Source organism: Struthio camelus, chromosome Z (assembly GCF_040807025.1).
Source record: "Struthio camelus isolate bStrCam1 chromosome Z, bStrCam1.hap1, whole genome shotgun sequence".
Classification (NCBI taxonomy): domain Eukaryota; kingdom Metazoa; phylum Chordata; class Aves; order Struthioniformes; family Struthionidae; genus Struthio; species Struthio camelus.
Genome location: NC_090982.1, coordinates 77,210,782 through 77,232,289, shown reverse-complemented (window position 1 = coordinate 77,232,289; position 21,508 = coordinate 77,210,782). Strand labels below are relative to the sequence as shown.

The 21,508-nt window shown below is 54.1% G+C and overlaps 1 protein-coding gene across 1 annotated transcript; it reads left to right on the top strand.

Annotated features, from left to right (window-relative positions):
* The first annotated feature begins 69 nt into the window (after positions 1 to 69).
* Positions 70 to 21,065, top strand: GBA2 (glucosylceramidase beta 2). The gene is made up of 17 exons (XM_068926491.1): positions 70 to 283; positions 6,161 to 6,252; positions 6,668 to 6,783; positions 7,660 to 7,878; positions 9,862 to 10,101; positions 10,734 to 10,836; positions 12,421 to 12,574; positions 13,154 to 13,279; positions 13,733 to 13,917; positions 14,264 to 14,368; positions 15,137 to 15,244; positions 15,638 to 15,789; positions 15,989 to 16,095; positions 16,261 to 16,403; positions 16,805 to 16,920; positions 19,449 to 19,640; positions 19,752 to 21,065. The coding sequence occupies exons 1-17, from the start codon at positions 108 to 110 to the stop codon at positions 19,980 to 19,982; spliced, it is 2,565 nt and encodes an 854-aa protein (XP_068782592.1). The 5' UTR covers positions 70 to 107; the 3' UTR covers positions 19,983 to 21,065.
* The last annotated feature ends 443 nt before the right edge of the window (positions 21,066 to 21,508 follow it).

Sequence of the window (21,508 nt, the reverse complement as noted above, 5' to 3'; positions counted from 1 at the left end):
CGGCGGGCGGTGCGCCGTGCCCGGAGGGCGCGGGCGGGGCGGGGCGGGGCGGGGCGGGGCGGCGGGCGGTGAAGAGGGCGCGCGCGGGACGCGGGGCGGCGGCGGCCATGGCGGACGCGGAGCCGCTGATGCGGCGCTACGAGGGCGCGGCGCGGGGCCGCGGCGTGGCGGCGGCCGGCTGGCGCCTCTGCCTGGCGCACCGCTTCGAGGAGCGGCGGCAGCCCTACTGCGCCTCCGACGTGCCGCTCGCCGACGTCCTGCGGCACGTCGGCCTCGGCTTGCGGTACGGGGGGGCCGGGCGCCTGAGGCGGGCGGGGGGTCCACGGGGGGACAGGGTAGGCGAGGGGGTGGCCCCAGGGCGCTGGGGGTGTGGGGTGGCCCCGGGGCTCAGGTGTGTGGGGGGGGGACAGGGGGTGTGGGGTGACCGTAGGGGAGAGGGGGCTTTGGGGGGACCCCAGGTGACAGGGGGATGTGTGGGGTGACCCCAAGGGACAGGGTAGGTGACCCCAGGGGACAGGGTTGGGTGGCCCAGGTGACAGGGGGTGTGTGGGGTGACCCCAAGGGACAGGGTAGGTGACCCCAGGGGACAGGGTTGGGTGGCCCAGGTGACAGGGGGTGTGTGGGGTGACCCCAGGGGACAGAGTAGGTGATCCTAGGGGACAGGGTTGGGTGGCCCAGGTGATGGGGGTGTGGGGTGACCCCAAGGGACGGGGTAGGTGACCCTAGGGGACAGGGTTGGGGGGCCCAGGTGACAGGAGGGTGTGGGGTGACCCCAGGGGACAGGGGGGTGTGGGCTGACCCTAAGAGACAGGATTTTGGGTGACCCCAGGGGACAGGGTTGGGGGGCCCAGGGGCAGGGGGGTGTGGGGTGACCCTAGGTGACAGGAGAGTGTGGGGTGGCCCCAGGGGACAGGTATGTGTTGAGTGACCCCAGGTGCAGGAGACAGGGTGTGTGTGGGGTGGCCCCTGCACCCTAGGGACGTCTATGGGGCAGGCAGGGGGGCAGGCTGTGTGGGAGGGGCCTCCCCCAGCCGTGGGGGCACCATAGGGTGCGGGGGGTGGCGTTAGCGGGGCTGCGGGGCCTACCCAGTGCTGCACCCCGCCACGGGGTCCCGTCTGACTCGGCATGCCAGGGATGTGCCGCCACAGACCCTTCCTGTGAGGACCCGGCTTCACCAAAGCCCCCGAGTGCTGGTGGCTGATAGGAGGATTGCCCAGGGGAGGTAGCAGAAACCTGCAGGTACATCGAGAGTAGGACTGTGCTAGGAAAAGAGATGGAAACTGCGAAGAAAACTACCTGGAAGATCAACAAAGGCGCTGGGTTGGAGCGTGGCAGGAGGAGCTGCCGCCAGCCTGGGCCGTGTCCTGCCAGCGCCCACGCCTGCCCGGCTCCCTGGCGCGAGCAGTGGGAGCGCTGGTAGGGACTGTTTTTCGGGCAGAGCCGGCGTCGGACTTGGCGCCCCGGACTGCGCTCGGCGGGTTTGGGGGCGAGGGCGCAAGGCTCTTCTTGCAAGTGTTCTGCAGCCTGGGCTGAGCACGAGCACCAGAGGTGTTGCCGAGCGCTGGCTAGTGGGTGCTTTGCTTTTGTGGTAATCGCAGGGAGCAGTCCCTGGGAAGGGGACGTACCCCTCTTTCTTCAACCTTCAAGGGTTGCTGTTGGCGTCTGTCAGCGCTGTATCTTCGCTGGATAGCGTCGTGTGTTTGTTGAATTGCATAAGAAAACTTTCTCTTGGCAGATTATGGAGATAAGATGTTAGGTTAATTAAAAATATTTTGAAAAACTGTGAACTATAGCCGATCTGGTATACAGGAGTTCTTCTGAAGCACAGCAGAGCCAGCTTTGAGCTATGGTGTGCTATAAGTAACCAGGAAAATCACATATGGAAAACAGTATTTTAACCTTGAAAAGCAGCGCCTGTAAAATGCTCTTTGAACATTGACGGTGTTATGCAATGATCAAGGTTGACATTGAAATAGATGGCAGTGTAATTTAGATATGAAGCAAGCACAAGCAAATATCACCTTTGTTTTCTGGGCTTTTTTTCCTGCCCCTGCCCTCCCCCTATTGTTTGTGGGGAGGGGAGCGTTCCTCCATTCAAGGCAGGAAGCTGAGAGATGGACCTATGAAAGGCCACTGAAGGTTGCTGCCTGTAAAGCTTGTTCATGCAAAACCCGATGAAGGGGCAGATAATGGATTGCTCTGGATTATACAGCATGCTGGTTTTACCTGAGCAACATGCACCCTAACATCCCTAATGCAAGGCTGAGTATCTGGGAACTGAGAGCGTGGGTCTCGTGGGGTAGATAAGGGCTATTGGAAAAAGCAGCGACTGCAGGTCGATGCTGACCTGAGCTCAGTGTATTGCGGTGGCTCTGCAAGCGTGAAGTCCCTGGCTGTATGAGCAGGGAGGGATTATCTCTGCACTGGCTTTAAGGAGATGGTGATTGGGTCCTATGCCCTGTTTCCACATGCGTTTCAACCAGAATAGTAGCAGCTTGTATAGGTTCTAGGAAAAGGACTTAAGTTTTGGAAGACGGTTTTTCAGCAAGAAACTGAAGAAAAAGAAGCTATTGGCCCTTGCTCTGCTCTGACTTTAAGGACAGATTGTTTGTGATCCCTCTGTACCTGCAGAGGGCAAAGCTTTCTTGTAATGGGGCTCCTGTCCGGCGAGGAAAGAACAGCAAGGTCCTAGTGTTGATTAATGAGGGGGAAGCTGGCATAAGGAAATGTCCAGGACACTGCTCTTGCCTTTGGCTCACACCTACAGGTCTGTCTAGTAGAGCTCAACCAGGAAATGGGCTGGGTATGGGAGCGTCAGGCTGGGTCACCGCGGTATGCACTCTGCGGATGGCTGCAATGGCTCTTCTGGCCTTTGAGCACTGAACACGGGTGCCACGCTATTTATCAAGAATGCTGTGTCAACAGGATCCTTTTCCTTGTGCCTTTGAAAACTGCTCTAAGGCACTGTCCCCAACTGTTCAGCAGCTCCTCACGTGCTTGTGGGACCAGGGCCTGTGCAATGTTTCTGGGGTGTACTCTTGCTGCAGAGGCAGCCAGCTAACTAAAAACTGGGAGTTTGTGCTACAAGAGAAGCCTAGAGCTTGATCCCATGGCTTGATGCATGGATTTGAACCTCTGAAGTCCTGCAGGTTGGGGTGACCTCTCCTTTTGTAGATGTCAAACGAACCATGATTGCCCCTCTCTTAAGGCAGAGGGGGGGTGTAGCAACTCCTTTCTTGGGGCACCTGTGGCAGGATGATGCTGTGCTCTCAAAAGCTGTCGTGCCTTGGAGCACCACAAGTAGAAAACTCACCTGATGCAGCCTCTTGCAGCTCCAGAGACTGCTGAGATAGCCTTGGGATTGCAGCGTGTTTTCAGCTGAAGATGCCCAGGACCTTGGGAAGAGCAGTCACATCCTAGGCTGATTGGGGTTCATGTGTCGCTGTTGTGTTGAACTTCTGGCTGATGAGCATCCTCTATTCCTCTTCCCCGACTCCCTCCTCCTGCAGCCCAGACATGTGCTGCATGGTGTAACTGGGGTATTGACAACGCTGGGATGGGGGTTTTAGGCCTATATGTTAATCAGGACTCAGGGATAGTTTCTATGATGGAACGTACCCAGCTGGAAACATGGAAGGAAAAAGTAGTTATGACGCTTTGGACTCTGGCACGCGCTAGAGCTATTAGGGCAGGAGGGAAGGTGGATGACATGCTGGCAGGGGTGGAGGGCCTCTGGAGAGGCCGATGCGCTGCGCTAGAGGGTAGCTGATATGCTCTAGAAGATGTTCACGATGCAGATTCAGAATGACAGAGAAAGCTGGGTGATGTTTGGACAGGTTTTAATTCCGCTACCAGTTTGAATGGAAAGGAATGCCCTCCAGCCCCGGCATGTCTTTAGGTGTTAGAGGACATTTTCTCCTGATGGCTTTTGCAGCCCTGTGAGAGTTATTGATAATTGGCACAATTGCACAGGGAATCAACTGCATTTTCTTTTCACGCTGTGTGAGGTGGGGGGAAAACTGAGGAGGAGTTAGCCTTGGAGATAATAAAATAGCTCAAGCGGTGGCTGGCTATACATTTCGACTGTCTCTCACCATAAAATCATGAAACAACTGCTTTTACAGTCCAGTGAAATCCCAGTGCTACCTTCCTTATAAGGAGCTGGGATACCCCTCTGGGCTGTGTTATGGCAGCTATGTGGGCACCTTGTTTTGCATATCCAGAAACCTGTTGGGGAAGCAGCTGGATAGGTTCTCTGAGGCTGGTTAAAAAGGTATTTCCTCAAGAGGACGTCATGCCAAAAACTCACCTCAGCAATGTAAAGTCAGAGCTGTCTCAGCTGTTGGAAGAGCAGTTGCAGCTGATGAAACTTAAAGATAGTGGCAGGCTGGTGGAGTGGCAGGTGCTGATTCAGGGCAGCTATACAGGCCAGGCTGGTTCCTTGGTGTGCAGGGCTCCTTTGGATGAAGTGTCCGTAAGTAGTCAAAAAAGAAGTTAAATATGTAGGACGGTGGGCTGCAGTCAGATCACATGAGACTGCATCCTGGAAAATGCGACCCTGAGAGGGATTTGGGGACCTTAGAAACTTGCAAATAAAGATGAAGGTGCAGTGGCCATGTGGCCAAAAAAGGCGAGTTTCTCCTCTAAGTAAGAGCAGAGAATGTGATGCTGGTAACTTAAGTCCCGGTTTACCAAAATCAGTTCTTGCGCCTTTGTGAAGGGCGTTGAAGGATGGAGAGAGCACAGAGCCATTGAGAAGCGCTTATCGTATTAGATTGCCGTTAAATTCGCTTCAGTGCCGATGTTCCTGTAGCTGCTGTCATCTCTGTGCCACTGGTGATGGCGAAGGAGGGGATTACAGGTGTGTAGGGCCTTTAACCCCCAGCTTCCAGGGGGAAACGGCCAGAGGGGATTTGTGCTGGCAGGTTCCCCTTGCTGTACGGGAGTGTGCTCAGCACCCTGCAGGTTGCTGGCGTGGCAGTGTGGGGCCCTGATGTCCCATTGGAGTGGGACAGGCTGTGCGCTCCTGGCCACAGTAGTTTTTCCTCATGTTTGTTCCAGCTACCCTATGGGAAAACCCTCTCTGTGGCTTCACAGTACAGCGCCTGGCGCCCTCTCTTAGTTGAGGACGGTACTTGCTACCGTCTGCTTGGGAGCTGGGCCTGCTCTGGCAGCGCTGCCGGTTCCGTCTCTCCTGTCTGTTCCCTCAAGTTCAGCAGCTTCTTTTAGTCTGGCAGCTATTTAATGTATGCTAATTTTATTTAGCTGGAAGATTTAACTCGGGGCAGTTAATTAGCAAAAGCCGGTCTCTCTTATGAGCGCTGCCTTGGGAATCCAGCCCTGTTCCTGTTGCCTGGAGTGGTGCTGGCGCACCCAGGTCTGGGTGTGCCCTGCTGTGTGCCCTATTGTCTGTGTGTCTTGATTCCCAGGCCTTTGGGTGAGAAGGTTATCTGATGGGCAATGCCTGGCTCTGTGTGTGTGCGGGTGTTTGTCTCGCCTGTGTGCCATGCAAGCCAGGATGAACTGTAAACTGCAGAGAGCAGGTCCTGTCTGTCCCAGGGTACAGGTCCCTGATAGCCCAGCCACCCCTAGAGATGTGGCGCTTGGATGTAGCAGGATGGGGCGTTACAACAGGAGCGTGGAGGTGGAAAAGCAAGGTTTGCCTCCCTGGAGGAGGCTATGGCTTCCTCTGGGCTTGCGCCTCGGCTCTGAGACCTTCCTTACCGGTGCGCGCAGTACCAGGTGCGGAGGTGCTGCTTGTGTTCATCCCGCTTCTCAGGGTTGGGGGACAGCTGGAAGTGCTTTGGGCTGGGAAAGCTTCCTGCCTCTGCCCAAGTCAGGGAGCTGAGTGAGAAGTATAGGCCTTGATCTCTACCCAGGTGTTGAAGTGCTCTGTTTTCTCAGTGCGCCCTTGCACACAGGCTGTGACTCAGGGTGAGTCTGTGAGTTGCTCTGCTGGCAGCGTTTCCTAACGCATCTGCAGTGCAGCAAAATCTCGGCGCCAGGAGTTGTCACCCCGTGTCCCTGTGGCCCAGAGGTTCCGGCAAGGCCTTTGTGCCTCTGTACAGGAGGGGCAGCTGGAGCGTGTGCCAGCCCCATGCTCTGGAGCGGTGATGGAGAAGGGGCAGTATGTCCTTTCATACTTCCTTTTCCTTGCAGATACTTCAGATGGTGGTACAAGAAAACCCGCACAGAGAAGAAATATCCATTCATCAACCTCTTAAGTGCAGTTCCTCTACAGCAGATATATGGTGAGACTCCAGTTTGGACACTGGGTGGTGTAGAGGGAATGTCAGGATTCGCCCCAGGTCCTGGAGTCTGTGCCAGGTGCTGGTGGTAAGGCTGCTGGGACCTCCCCATGCCTGCAGAGTTGGGGTGGAGTGGGAGAGAAGCAACAGGACAGAGGGCACCAAGCTGGAGGTGCAGGTTTTCCAGAGCTGATGCGAGGAGCAGGGCCTCCTGTAGGGCGGGTGCCTGTGCGCTGGGAGTGATGTGGGTGCTGCTGATTGGGAAGAGATGTGTGTGGGGCAGTCAAGGCACTAGAGACTTCTGGGATGTGGGCAGTGCTTGGGGCCCCCAGAGCTGCGGGGGGGGATTGTTGAGCCAAACGCTATTGTGTACAGTGCCACAAGGAAGAACAGGAGTGACCATTTCTGTGTTTGTCAGGGTGCCCGCTGGGCGGGATCGGGGGAGGCACCATCACCCGCGGCTGGCGGGGCGAATTCTGCCGCTGGCAGCTAAATCCTGGGCTGTACCATTACGAAACAGTCATCGCTGACCAGGTAGGTGCAAAAGTGTAGCGGCATGCTGTCCTCCAGCCCCGTCCCTCTGTGCTTGGCAGCGCTCTGTAGCGTAGGCCAGGCAGGCTGAGCCTTGCAGCGGCCCCCAGGGTAGAAGGCTGGTGCAGTAAAGCAGCAGAGCTGACACCAGTTTGGCAGATGAGCAGCGGTTTGTCCTGGACGTCAGTGTTACAGGGCTGCTCCCTGCTCTCTGTGGCTCTGCCTTCTAGGCGGGTGTTTGCTTAGTGGCACGTTGCCCTCAGAGCAAGAGTGTTCAGGGCATGTGGGGCCAACCTGGACACCCCAGCTTGAGGACTGGGGCAGTGAGGGAGGAGCTGCTTGAAGTGACAGCATGTGGTGGCTGGAGGCTATGCCTCTGCAGACCCAGCTGTGTCGTACCTCCAAACCCCTTGTGCTCCACCTGGCTGAGAGAGGAGCTGTTGTTTCTAGGGCTGTATCCGACCGGCCTGTGTTGCGGAGTGTCTGGGAATCTGCTGTGCATCCCCATACTACACCTGGAGCTAGGAAGGGGTCAGATGAGCTGAGATTTCATTCTTTTGGGGGGATATCTGAGACTTGACGAGATCTGAGCAGCGCACCTCTGAGTGCTTTGGAGGTCTGCAGTCTCTGGGTGTCCGTGCCAGACAGGAGGAGTCTTCCTCCTTAAAGGAAGACCTTAAAAGGGCCTCATACTGGGACTACCTGCCAGTAGGTCCAGTAGGTGTGATTTGGTTGCACATGGCCCTCTAAGGCAGCCAGGGCTTGGTCTGTGCAGGGACCAAGAGCCAGATGGGGTGTGAGCTACACTGGAGCCACCTGTGCTGTAGAGGCCTCTGCTCCTGGGCTCATCTGATCACTTTGCCCTCCTCTGCTTCCCAGTTTACAGTGTGTCTGCGTCGCAAGGGGCAGACAGTTTACCAGCAGGTGCTGTCAGTGGAGAAACCCAGTACTCTGCAGGGCTGGAACTGGGGCTACTGTGGCCACTATGCCTTCTACCATGCGCTATATCCTCGTGCCTGGACAGTCTATGAGCTCCCAGGGCAAAATGTGGTGCTTACTTGCCGCCAGGTCTCTCCTGTCATCCCCCACGACTATCAGGTAAGGAGGCGATGGCCCCCCGCTCACCGCAGCCTGCTCTGAACGTTGGGTGGTGTGGGCGCTGCTACCACTTGCAAGCAACGCGTACGGTGGGGTGCTGGGGTGAAGTCTGTCCTGCAGCAGAGTTGCAGGATGACAGCCCAGACCTGGCCTTGTGAATGGGAGCTGGTGTTGCTGTGGCAGCTGGGTGCGCTCTGGGTTCCCAAGAGCCCTATCATGGACAGGGCAAGGTGCTACAAGTTTTGAAGACAACTGCCCGTTTTGGGGCTTGAATGCCCCAATGTGCCCTTTTAGGAGCGTGAACAAGCTTGTTACCTGCTGTTTCTCCAATTAAGCTGTGGAGGCAGATGCTGCTGCCTTATCCACAGGGCTGGTTATGTTCCTGCAAATGGGTAAGGAGGGGAATAATCTTGTGGGTGGTATGACAAATGCGGCCACATGCAGCTGCCTTAAGGAAAGCAGATCAGACTGCCCCTTGCAGCAGGGGGATGCACTGCGGGAGCAAGTGTCCACACTGGGCTATGGCAGCGCAGCTATTACAAAGTGGGTTGGCAGGGACTTGGCAGAGGTGCCTGAGTAGGAGTAAAGGGTCAGCCCAGCAAACTGGACAGTCCTGTGCTTTGGGATCTGCTGTGTAAGGTATGTGTAGGACAGGCCCTAAAGTAGTGGCTTGGCTCACAGATCTCCATGTCTGCTGTTTGGGCAGGAAAGGCTTGGAGCTGGTGGATATTAGACCCCTGAGCATTGCATGCTGTGCCCACAGATGCTGCAGTAGATGAGAGTCCTTGTCCCCTCTGTCTAGTTTTAGGAGTAGCAGAGAAGCATGGAAGAAGTGAACTTGCTTGTCCCCAAATTGCTTGCAGCTTGAGGGAAGCAAGGCCAGGCCAGGAGTGAATCACAGACGAGTGTCCCTGGTGAGGCTTATGGCTCTTCATGGCTTGTGGGTCCCAGCACTCCTGAGGTGCCATAGAAACAGATATGACAGATGTTGGCTTAATTCTGTAGGCTTTTCATCCTTGTTTTTCTTTCCCAGCCTAGTCTTTTCTGTCCTGGTCTGTCCTAAGATCATGTCCCTAGTGCCAGCTGCTCTCTGAGCCTGTAACAGTCAGACCCTGGTAAGGCTCTGCCCATCCCGAGGCTGTTGGTGCTGGGAGGGGTTGTCCCTTTTTCCTTCCTGTGCTTTGCTCTGGCAGCTGTTCCTTTCCCTTTTGACCTGTGCTTTGATGTTTTGTCCTGCTTGTTCCTACACTAGTTTCTATGCTGTGACAATCCCAACCGCTGTCCATGCGGTGTGGCAGGCCGACGGCTGTGCCCTTGCTGCATGAAGGGTCAGGTGCTAGCGTTTTAAGAATTCCTCAGACTGATTCACAAGAACAGGCTATCAGCTGAGTGCTCCCTCAAGGTGCTCCTGGGAGTGTTCTGGCTGGTTTCTGCCTGCTCTTCCCACGTGAGGGCTATTTATTAGCTAGAGTTGCCCAACTACAGTCTCCACTTAGCAATGCTCCCCAGGCAGAAGGAGCCCCTGCAGAAATAAGGCAATTCCAGAGGCTGGCGGTAAGGGATGCCTCACTAATCCTGCTGTGCGCTTCCAGCCTTGGGTGAGGGCAGGATGCTGTGCTGCAGACATTCCTGACCCTGCTGTCCCCTCAAGAAGCAGGTGGGTCTGTAGTAGCTGCTGATGTTGGCCTGTTAAGCACTTGAGAAACACATCTCAGTGTTAGGCACTGGTTTCTGTCTGTCTCCGTATTGCCTGATGCGGGTTTGCTTGCTCAGGGTTCGTGACCTGAATTTTGTATTACCTGCCCCCACAATTCCTTTGCTCCGGTTTGGCAGCAGACTCCAGGTGTGAGGTCAAAAGACTGAGTCATTCCTTGTGCTCTTGCACCTGCCTCAGCCCAGACAGTTTCCCCTGGCACCGGGGAAAGCAGCGCTTTGAGCAGTTTTCCACAGTGTGCAAGCTCTGTACATGTCTGTCTCTGCCAGGACTCCAGCCTGCCGGTGGGAGTGTTCATCTGGGAGGTGGAGAACGGGAATGACGAGGACGTGGATGTCTCCATCATGTTCAGCCTGCAGAATGGCATGGGTACGAAGGAGGACGAGAGAGGAGGGCACTGGAACGAGCCCTTCACCTTTGAGAAGGAGGGCAAGCAGGTTGTTGGAGTTCTGCTGCATCACTGCACTCCCGTGAATCCCTTCACCCTTGCTATCTCTGCCCGGGAGAAGGTAAAGGGCCGGCTGGTTGGTGGTGGTCTGCGGGCTCAAAGCACCCATCACGGCAGGGAGGCAGGGGCAAGGCATGAGTGTCCCATGTGGCAGAGGTCTCAACTGTTGTGCCTGGGAGTGACCCCATCCTGGCCCTGTCTGACCCCATTTGGTGTGGCTCCCAGCATGGGGACAGCTGTGCAGCCCTGCCGAACGGGGTGTCTGTGGGCTATTTCTGCGCAGCTAGTGAAGGACAGATGTGTGACATGCCTTGGGTCAGAGTCAGCACCACCCCCTGGTGCTTACCTGACTGCCAGGGCAGGACTAGGGGCGTGACTTTAAGTAGGTTCCAAATGGCACCTGTTTGGGGAGTGGGATTCCGGTAGAGAAGCTGTAGGTGAAGCTTACAGGACACTAGAGAAGTAAATTTGGAGGTAGCGTTGATAGGCAACGTGCAGAGTGTGGAATCGGGGCTGCAGGATTGTGGGGTAGTTCACTGTTCCTCCCCACCTCACCCACAAAAGGACCAGCTCCTAGTTTAGGCTCTGTGGGGGGATCTGATCTCCTCTCACTCAGTGGAGACACTCAAGGTGCTCATATTACCTGCCCTTTAGAGGGAACCCTCACCATGACTCTATTTTTTTCATCCCCAGGCTGGCACCAGAGTTACCCACTTCACAGCATTCAGTCCCACAGGATCAGGTAAAGAGGTGTGGCAAGACCTCCTTCAGGATGGCAGGCTGGATTCCCCTGCAGGTGAGTCCTCCTTTCTTTCTGTGATTGAGGCCAGGTCTGCACAGAAGTGAGCAGAGGGAGCATGCGGCTGCCCTGATGCAGGGCACAGAGCCCCAGGCCTGGCAAGCAGAGCTGAGTTCATCTTCGTCTGACTGCCTGGATACGGTTGCAAGGAGTGTAGCTTCTGGAGGAAGCTGTCGTAGAACTGAATGGAGAGAATCTGTACCCTGTGGAAAGATCCTCCCTGTCCCTTGTGCAGTGTAGGGTAAAGGCCTAAAGTGGGAGATGCTCTTAACAAAGCTGTGCAGGGCTGCCAGGTACCCTGAAGGGCTGACTTACCTGTGGTTGTCACTCACTCTTGTTTTTGGTGATGCTATGGCCTGTCCCCAAGTCCTGTGGCCCTTATGCTGCATGAAAAGGGATTCGATCTATATATGAATTTCCTATTGTTTAGTTTCGTTGTCGTGCTGTCCTTGTTGTGGTTTCATGACATGAGTGGAGGTTCTCCAAAAGCTGTTTGTATCAGTTTGGGGCTGTTCTTGGCTACATACTTTGCATATACTGATATCTTCTTAGTCTGGCCAAGGGCGAACAGAGTTGAGTCTTCTACTGATCTAGCCATAGGGATACCCCACCACCTCTGCTGTTGTCAGTGCTGTGACCTGCCAATTATATTTGTCCTAGTAGGCATTTAGCACTGCGCAGGTTTTGGTGCTGACGTAATTTGCTGTCATCGTGTTTCTGCATGGGTTTCCTGAAGGTCTCTCAAATTTCCTGGATAATTCTGCATCATCCTCTGCTGTCTGCTTGCTCCCTCTGCAGAGAGCCTTAAAATGGAGTCTTGCAGCCCCTGGTGGTAACCTGTTACTGCAATAAAAGCTTGACCTTTTGCCTAATGTCCCAGTCAGCATTTGACCAAGAATAACGCTGACAAATTCAGTGATGCTGATTCTGGGCCTTTGCAAAAAATTTTTCAAAGCTTGAGTTGTGTAAAGCATTTGCATTAATATCTCCAGAGACATACGTCTCCTACCTGCTTGTCTGCAGATGCACTCAGAGCTCTTGAGGCTATTGGGATGTGGTTTTCCTCTGTACATGCTAGGCATTATCATAGCCAGGATCTGTGCTCCTGTTAAAATCGTTGCCTAAATGAGTTTACCTGGGACGCGTGTCAGGGCCAGCATGTAATTATCCAGTCCCCCAAGGGCTTTTCTTAAATACAGGTGCGATTCAAGCACCCTTAAAACAGTTGGAAAGAGGACTGTCATTTATGAGTGATTGTGTCTGCACTGATAGCAGCGCAGTTACTAAGTAATGAGGCACTCTGTCCATTCCAGTCATGCCTTCTGACTTTCCTAATTTGCACCTATGCTTTTGTTTTGTTTGTTTTTAAGCCCTGTGCCTTTTGGCAGATATTTTTTCCTATTTGTAAAAAGCAGTTACTCGCGTGCACTAATGTTTTTTATGAAATGTCCTGGATGTTCTCCCCAGGTCATAAGGGGTCTGGGGCATGCCTGAATAGCCTTGTACCCCTCAGGACATTGCTGAGCCCAGAGGCTGGGGGTAGACTTTTTCTTCTCACTTGTGAACGTTTCTTGCTGGCAGGTAGAAGCACCCCAACGGAGAAGGGGCAGGTGGTTGCAGCAGCTGTGTGCACCAGCTGTACAGTGCCTGCCCGAGGGCACAGGACACTTGAGCTGGCTCTGGCGTGGGACATGCCCTGTGTTCATTTTGGCTCAAAGGAGAAGCTGCACCTCAGGTGGGTGGATTGGGTGCAGCCACACAGTCGAGCTCCTGGGCCTGCTCCAGGTAGAGCTTGGCTCATGTGCCTGGAGCTCCCTTCTCTTCCTCTGCTTTCTGACTCTGGGCTTGAATGCTGCCTGAGGGGGCTTGTACTTCCCAGTCTTTACAGCTGGCTGGACTCTGGTGTGGCCATGACCCTGCCAGCTCATGCAGAGAGTGAACATGTCCTTGTCCTATGGGTGTGTCGAACCTTCTTTCCAGAACCCATGCTTTCCCTTTCAGCAGCCCCCAGCACTGCTTATTAACCTCTTAACTGGTCTGGAGACTTGGACCCTCCAGCTCTGTCCCTCTAGCATGCCAGTGCTGGCTCATCTCATCTGTTTTGGAAGCTCCACAGTCTTTTCGAGCCTTGACATCCCTGCACTAGCAGTCCTTTTAGTCTCATATTCCTTGTGCTCCCGTTGCAGTCCAGCTCCTCTCACCTTACTGGGGATGGCCAGGTTGGATGTCTGGGCTAGATGGGCTTTCCAGGTGTGCCTCTACCTGTCCCCCAGCAGGCTGTGTGGGTGAGCACTCCCAAATCTCTGTTCTGCAGGCGGTACACACGCTTTTTTAGCAGCAAAGGAGATGCTGCTCCTGCCCTGTCGCATCACGCTCTAACGCACTATGAGAAGTGGGAGAAGAAGATTGATGCATGGCAGAAGCCCATCCTGGAGAACAGGTGGAGTAGATGGGAGCAGCACCCTGGGCAGAGCTTAGCACCCTTCTGACAGACAGCACTAGGCTGAAAATCTGGGGCTGGATCTCTAGGAATGAGCTGGCAAGTGGCAGCAAGGTGAACCCCTACCAGGACCGTGGTCCCCACAGGCTCTGTGCAGCTCTGTCACGTGCTGTGAGGGAGATGCAGCAGAGAATCAGTGTGTTTACCAGATGCTGGCCCCAGCTCGTGGAGCACAGCGTGATGGCTGCTGGCCTCGTGGGGCTGTTGGGGGTAGGAGCACTGCGTCCGCCCCTCTGCAGGGCGGGTGTTGCCAGGAGTGGAGGCTGCGTGCTCTGGTGGCGTGGTCTGCCTCTCAGGGTCCCCTTCAAGCTGAAGCTCCAGGGGACTGTTAAGTTATTCTTGCTCAGGCTCACTGTCCTGGCTGTTGTGGCTGTGTTTCCCTTTTGCCTGCAGCCACCTGCCTCCCTGGTACAAGTCAGCCCTGTTCAATGAGCTGTACTTCCTGACGGACGGGGGGACCATCTGGGTGGAGCTGCCCCCGGACTGCCGTGCGGAGGACGTGCAGGGGCCGGCGGGGGCTGGCCTGTCCCAGCTCCTCCCTGTCCTGCGGGAGTACGGGAGGTTTGCTTATTTGGAAGGTAACTTGCAGAGAAATGATGGATGGTACCAAATCAACCCTCCTGGTTGCTGTTTTGCCTGCTGTGCAGCAGCTCTTTATATGCTGCTGGGTGGAGAGCAGGGAGCAATGCTGACTAGCTGTTCCCAGAAAACCCACTGTGGGGTCAAGCATGGTACAGCATAAGGCCTTCTCCAGACCCCTGGGTGTTCAACATAAGGAAAGCAAAATGTCTTCCTAATGGGAATCCCTGCCTATGCTGGGGAAAGGGCCCAGCATCTGGGGCTGTGTGGGAGGGAGGATTTGCCCCTCCTTTCCCCTCCGCTGCAATAGGTCTCCCCTCCGTCACCATCCCTCTGTGCTTACAGGCCAAGAGTACCGGATGTACAATACCTACGACGTCCACTTCTATGCATCCTTCGCTCTCATCATGCTGTGGCCCAAGCTGCAGATCAGCCTGCAGTATGACATTGGTGAGTGACCCAGGAGACCCTGGCTTGACCCTTGCTGATGTCATGACCTACAGGGGGGAAAGAGGATTTGGGACTGCTTCTGCCATAGAAATGGGGGCTGTGGAGCCAGCATCGCCTCTGCTCTTGTGCCCTGGGACTTGTGAGCACCCAGCGTCCTCTGCCATCTGCTGCTGCTCACCATCTGTCTGCTGAGCACTGTGATACCTTCTTGCTGCTTCCTTGCTGTGCTGGGGATGCAAACCTGGCCCTACCTGGGCTGAGGGAGTCCCTGGTCTTAACAGCTCCCTTCCCATGCCCCTTGAGGGGGGAGGGGAAAGCGTGTAGCTGTTTGTAGACCCTGATGCTTTGAACAAGCCTGGAGGCTCCTCTGTGTTAGCCCAGCCAGCAATGGTTCCAGAGGGGACAGAATCAGAGCACAGCCCTTTGCTGGGCTGAGGGAGAGCTGAGCCTGCTGAGGCTCCTTTCCAGCCCTTGGTGCTGCCACCACCTCAGTTAAGGTGAGTACATTATGGCAGTGTCACATGAGGTCCTGGCTCCTAGCATGGGCAAGGAACAGAGGATCACATGTACCCTACTGAAAGAAGGCTGGGAGCTCCTGGATGTCCCCTCATCCCTTTGCAGGATGCTGACTTTTACAGCCCCAGCCCAAGTGGGCAGCCTGGTGTGCTGTGGACACAGTGGGGCGCTGGTGGCTTGTGCCAGTGGTTAGGGCTTGCTGCTGCAGTGCCTGCTGGTATTCTCATGGTTCTTGCTTTATGTCCTCCCTAGCCGTCACGGTGGTGAATGAGGATGTCCAGCCTCGGCAGTATCTGATGTGTGGTCAGACAGCCCAAGTGAAGCTGAAGAATGTGGTGCCACATGACATCGGGGAACCAGGTGAGGGGTGTTGCTTGGCCTGGCTTGCTGAGAGGCAGAGGGAGTGTAGGGCTGCTCACACAGCTCTTCATGGTAGTTAACCCCCAAGCTGTGGGGCAGCCTGTGCTTGGGAAAGCTATATGGTGTATGGAGTGCACTATTTTCGGGAGCGGGAGGCTTGGACGGCCCTTGCTGTTCAGGGTGGCAATGGTGATGTAGGATGTGCTGTATGAAGCCTGTGCAAGGGAGAAGTTACAGCAGTAGGAGGAAGGCTGTTCCCAGGAGAGCTGGTACAGGATGCAGTATGTTATTTTGGTGCTGCTTGCTCATAGCATTCTTGGCACCTTGCACCTAGGTAGGAGAGTGGAGGTTTGTTGCTTCCTAGACTGCTACATCTGCTGTTTTCTTGCACAGATGATGAACCGTGGCAGCGTGTCAATGCCTACCTGATCCACGACACAGCCACTTGGAAGGACCTGAACCTGAAGTTTGTGCTGCAAGTGTACCGTGACTACTACCTGACACACGACTCCCTGTACTTGCAGGACATGTGGCCAGTCTGCCAGGTACTGGGAGGAGGTCCTGCCTCACAGCCTTTCACTGAGGCTGTGGGAAGGGAAGCAGCATCCTCCTTAGCTTTCATTGGGAGACATGTGACATCCAGGGAGCAGAGAGAAATCACGCCTGAGCAGAGCATGAGGGGCAGTCATGGGAGAAAGCTGCAGAGTGTGCTTGGGCTGCATGACTGTCTCCTGCCTCCCACAGGCTGTGATGGAGTCGGAGCTGAAGTTTGACACAGATAACGATGGGCTCATCGAAAATGGTGGCTTTGCTGACCAGACGTACGATGCATGGGTGGTAACGGGAGCCAGGTGAGCAAGAGGCACGTGGGCCTTGAGAAGGTGGAGGATGGCAAACTGGGACACGAGCAGGGGAGATGCTTCAGAGCTGGGAAGGCAGCCCCAATGTGTTGCAGGGGCTCTGCACAACCGTGCTCCATCCAGCATTGCAAATGCTGCTTTCCTTTATTCTGGCAGTGCCTATTGTGGTGGGCTGTGGCTGGCAGCTGTCTGTATGATGTGCAAGATGGCAGAGGTGCTAGGCGATGGTGAGACCCTGCAGAAATACACCGCCATCCTGCAGAAGGGCAAGGAGGCATTTGAGAGGCTGCTCTGGAATGGTGTGTACTAACCAGTGGGAAACCATGCTCCTTTCAGCCCATAGGGGCCACCAGGCTGGCCACCCTCTGCTTGGGGAGTGGGGCACAGGTCCCCCTGAGGGCACAGAGCCTTGCTGAGGAGCTTTGGGGTGCAGTGGCCACTGCTGGAGGACAAAGGAAGGAGGGGAGATGTCAAGTCCCCAAGTAGAGGGGAAGGACCAGGTGCTGGGGAGGGATGTTGCCTCCCACAAAGGGAGGCAGGGGAACAGGAGGGGTATGATGCCAAAGGGTGGTTTGGGAAAGGAAGGAGAGGAACACCTTATGAAAAAGGTGCCATGTTCCAGCCTTGCCAGGAGAAGTAGGACCGGCATGCATGGGCAGTGATGCAACCGTCTGTTTACACTGTTTACCACCTCTTCCAGGAAAATACTATAACTATGACAGCAGTGGGAGCGTCGCCTCCAGCAGCATCATGTCAGACCAGTGTGCTGGGCAGTGGTTCCTTGGGGCTTGTGGCCTGGACCAAGGGCAGTTTGAGGTAAGAGGAGAGGCAGCATGGTCCGGAGGAGCTGGGCTGCAGTGAGCTGGGGACTGTGCCTGGAGGAAAACATAGTGTGGGTTAGGCGTTAGTCTGTTAGCCGCTGGTGCGGAGATCTCTGGTCCACTCCTATGTGTTGGCAGTGCAAATCAGTGCAACTCATTAAACTGAAATACACTTGTGAATAGACTGCAACAGGTGTGTGTAATCTGTCAAATTGGGCACGCTTCAGAAGTTCCCATTGGAGCTTGTTCTCAGAAAAATGTTATTTGTTTAAAAAGTGAAGAAAATGTGTCGATGTTATTTACTGACCATTTTCAAGTCCTGCATGAAAATCGGAGGAGACCAAGTTTTATTTGGGGCCCTAAAGTCCATAGCCTTCCATTTGCAAGAGAAGGATTGACTAAAGACTATCCTGTCAGATGTTAGTAATGTAATTCCCAGAACACAACAGGATAGTAGAGAGCAATCGGATGAATTATTTATGACCAATAGACAATTGACAGACCCTACTACTGGACGGCAAATGTTTCTGTAGTGATGCAGGACAGGTGAAAGCTGTGTGTGCCTCAAAGAAGGCAGAATGATCCTCTCAGTTGCATGAAGGTGATGGATCGTTTTGTGGCCCATTAGTGTTTGAGGGGAGCTTGAAATAGTCTATCCTGGGAGCAGATTGTACTAAACATGTTAGGATTTAATGAGAACCACTGGCTTTTGCTTGTGTCCTCCTGTATTTACTCCAGTTTGGATTTCTTGAGCAGGGAGACTAGGACTGTACCCAGAATTGCAAGTGACGTCTTGCCCAGGCCCCATGCAGTGATACGCAAACATCCCTTTATGGGGGAAATAGTAAACCTGGTGCAGTCAAAAATTTCACTTGCCTCTTCCTCAGGCCTCAGACTTTGTTTAGGGAATCTTTCTTCTCCTTTAACTAGTGAGCTTTGAGCTTACTGAAGACTTCATACTGCTGAACTTCTCTACTACTATGGTCATCCAGTTCTGTCCACGTGACGTTTTGATTTCTGTGTTGTTGGCACCACTCCTGTGTTTGTCATTTCATTAGCACACTCCTGCTGCGTGCCCAGGTCAGTAATGAAATACAAAATAAGAAAAATCCTGAGCTCAGTCCTGAAGGAATTCTACCCCCCAGCCTTCTGCCAGAGAGACAGCTTCACACAGCCCTTCCACTAATGCCTTCTTCCTTAACAACACTTGTACTTATCCCTAGATACAGAGCCCTTCTGGAAAAAATTACTGTATTGGATGCTTGGCTTTAGTGAAGGTAAAGGGGCTATGCCTTAACTTCTGTGGACACTTATCAAGGAATCTGGTTAGACTGCTCAGCCTGCCTTTGGCAAGCTCGTATTTCGGTTCGTCATGCCTTCCATTTCCTCTGGCTTTGTCTGCAACAAACTTGCAAGAAAAGTCTGGAGCATCACTGGGGTTGGGCTGGACTAATGAGCCAAGAATTACCTGACTCTTTCTCCTCTCTTACAAAGTGGTGTAACATACACTATCTTCCAGCTCCAAAATATCGCTCCCGATTTGATCATTGTGAAAAGTCCATGTGATGACTTTCTAGTTACGTCAGTGTAGGATGAGACTAAGCGGTCCTCCTGTTGCAACATTGCTGAGTTGTGAGCTTTGCTTCTGTCACATAGGCAATGATCTCTGAAATTATATTTCTCAGTATTATTACCAATACTGAAAGCAGTGGAAAAGTGCTATTTACTTCTAGCTATGTGCAGAGGCTTTTTAATCTTGATGCAGTACTCATTGCACAGCCGCTCCACTGCTTTTTATTTGGCTGGCAGGCCTCTTAGTGCTCACTCTTTAACCTCTTTTGTAAGAGCTTACTCAGCATGGTTATTTGCAGTTTGTTCTCCTAACTTCTTGAGCTATTGGCTTTAGTTTGAGCAACTGACTTCTTTCCACCCCCCCTCTCCCTTTCTTCTGGGAAGAAAGTGTTTTCACTTCCTCCTGAATTTTCCCTTGAAGTGACTGCTTATCCAGAAAGCTGCCATCTCTTTTCCCGTAAGTTGTCTTATGTTCTTAACCTTTGCTTTGGATAAAAGTTTCAGGTTCAAATCCAGACAGTGAAAATATCAGGCATCCTGAACATCCCAGTCTGAGCTAATCCTGATTTACTTGCATCACCACCCAATTACAAAATTTAAGAAATTAAAAACCTTCTGAAATCCACCAAAAACAGGAATTCAAATAAGAAGGTAATTCTGAGTAGGGTTGACCTGGTCCCCAGAGCAAACTCCTAAGAGAAGCAAGGGGTATGACCAGTGACTGAAGGTGAGAAGCTTTTTGTGGAGTCACGATAGACGATAGTTGGATGAGTTGTCGGATTTCCTGCAAGGAAGATGGGGTGAAGCTGTGTCCTGTGATCTGAACAGGAGCAATAATAGTCTCTTCTAGCCTAAAATTTAACCTTGCTCCCTGGAATTTCCTGGCTGAGAGGTATGAGTAACCACTGAGGCAAAAGCTCACACACTCCCTCTGCCTCTCTCTCCATGCAGGTCTTCCCCAAGAGTCATGTTGTCAGTGCGCTGAAGACTATCTTTGAGAAGAATGTCATGGGCTTTGCTGGCGGCACCATGGGAGCTGTGAACGGCATGACGCCTGATGGGGTGCCAGACACCTCCAGCCTACAGTCCAATGAAGTGTGGATCGGGGTAGTGTATGCCTTGGCTGCCACCATGATCCAGGAGGTGAGTAGGGTTTTCTGTGCCCTCAGGCCAGCAAGCAGTAGCCCTGGGCCTGTGCCCTCTCCTTGTGCTCCATGCAGGTACTGATGGCCGCCTTCCTTCCCTCTGCTGCAGGGCCTGGTGCGGGAAGGGTTTCACACAGCGGAAGGCTGCTACCGGACAGTTTGGGAGCAGTTGGGCATGGCCTTCCAGACACCAGAAGCCTATTGTGAGAAGAAAATCTTCCGCTCGCTGGCCTACATGCGGCCCCTTAGCATCTGGAGCATGCAGCTGGCCCTGGAGAACCGAGGCAACCAGGCACTAGCACCTGCAGAGCCCACCCAGGCAAACTCCCTCAACCCCTGAGCCTGGGAGCCCGGTGGTGCTGAGCAGATCAGAGAGGGCGCCCACCCTGGGGATGGGAGCCTCAGCTGGAAGGCAGGGACTCTGCCACAGTGCCCTTCCCCTCCCTCCCCCTATAATTCTCAAATTGCTGTTTTACTTCTCCATCTCCTCACCCAACCCACAGGACATGCCCTTCACCTTGGGGGGGCCTCCAGACACTGATGCTGAGCGCGAGGGGGTCCAGAGACACAAGTTAATCTCCTTACCCTCACCAATGAAAGGAGGGGTAGGATAAGGGGGTAGTGCTGAGGCTTGTGCCTCCCTTTCCCTATTGCTCAGGGCTCTGCTAGCCTGCAGGACAAGTAGCTTTCCTCGACGTGAACTGGCACCATCTCCTAGGAGCAAGCAAGACCTTTCTCCTGCAGGCTTTGTCTGGGAGAAGTCAGTGGGCCTGGTAAGGTAGGAGTTGGCCTACAGGGCTAATAAGTGTGCGTGTGTGTGTGTGAAGTGAGGACCTTGGACTAGTGTGGGATGTGGCTGCCTGCACCAGATCTGGCTGCTCATTGCTGCTGCACATAGACACGTGGATACTGTAGTTGTTTCTCCGCTTTGTAACTGCGGCAAACACAAACCAGCTCTCCTGGACTGACCGCCCCCCGCCCCAGCTCTGCCAGCAGCTGAAGTTGGCTCTGGGCCTGGCTCAGTGCTGGGTCAGTGAGCTCTGGCCTGGCCCAGCAGCTCCCTTGGAGGGGGAGCTGCCTGCCCAGCCCCTGTACCACAGCTGCTCATGGGGCTGCGTGCTTCTCCCCACCGCCCGGAAGGAGCTAGCTGCCCGCCTGCCCCAGGTAGGGAGCACACAGGAGAGCTTGTGGCAAGTACAATCCGCAGCGGGGCCTTTCTATGCAGGGGAAGGCCTGGCTCCCTGGCCCGTGACAATCTGAGCCCAAACACATCCTGGCCCAGGAGGGGCAGCATGTCCCTGGTCTGGTACTGTGGCTGGCACCCCTCCCTACTTGCACAGTAATACAGGCTTGTGTGGGCAATGGAGCAGATTTTAGATTATGAATCATTTTAATTTAAGTTCTTAATAAATGATTATCCAGATGTCTGTCCCTGGTGGTGTACCTCCTTTGTGGCTGGCTGAAGGGAGAGTGAGCCTATATTGTTGTCCTGTTTCCTTCAAAGCTTGTCCCACCCTTAAATAGTTTCTGCGGGGGCCTGTGTGAATGATTTGTGGTGCGCGTACGGGACAAGACTTAACTACAGGCTTGTTGTCATAGATTATTTTGCCAACAGGTTTGTGATAGGAGCAAAAAATGCCTTCCACCCAGCTGCGACTGCATTGAGGTCCTAGAGAGCAGTCTGAGGCATGTCCCTCATTCCCTACTCCGATGTAGGTGCAAACCATGTGAAGGCAAAGACACTGGTGTTGATATCAAATTCCACTAGCATGCGGCTTGTCCCCTCCTTGGGCAGGTAGGGCTGTTCTCTTTGGGTGGCTGCTTAGGTGTCTGCACTGCCCTCGAGCTAGCCCTTGATGGTGACTG

Bases quoted from the DNA above. Each gene is read 5' to 3' on its own strand.
- GBA2 (XM_068926491.1), top strand. From the start codon at position 108: ATGGCGGACGCGGAGCCGCTGATGCGGCGCTACGAGGGCGCGGCGCGG. The intron at 6,784-7,659 runs GTAGGTGCAAAA...TCTGCTTCCCAG, and splicing joins AAACAGTCATCGCTGACCAG to TTTACAGTGTGTCTGCGTCG. The intron at 7,879-9,861 runs GTAAGGAGGCGA...TGTCTCTGCCAG, and splicing joins TCATCCCCCACGACTATCAG to GACTCCAGCCTGCCGGTGGG.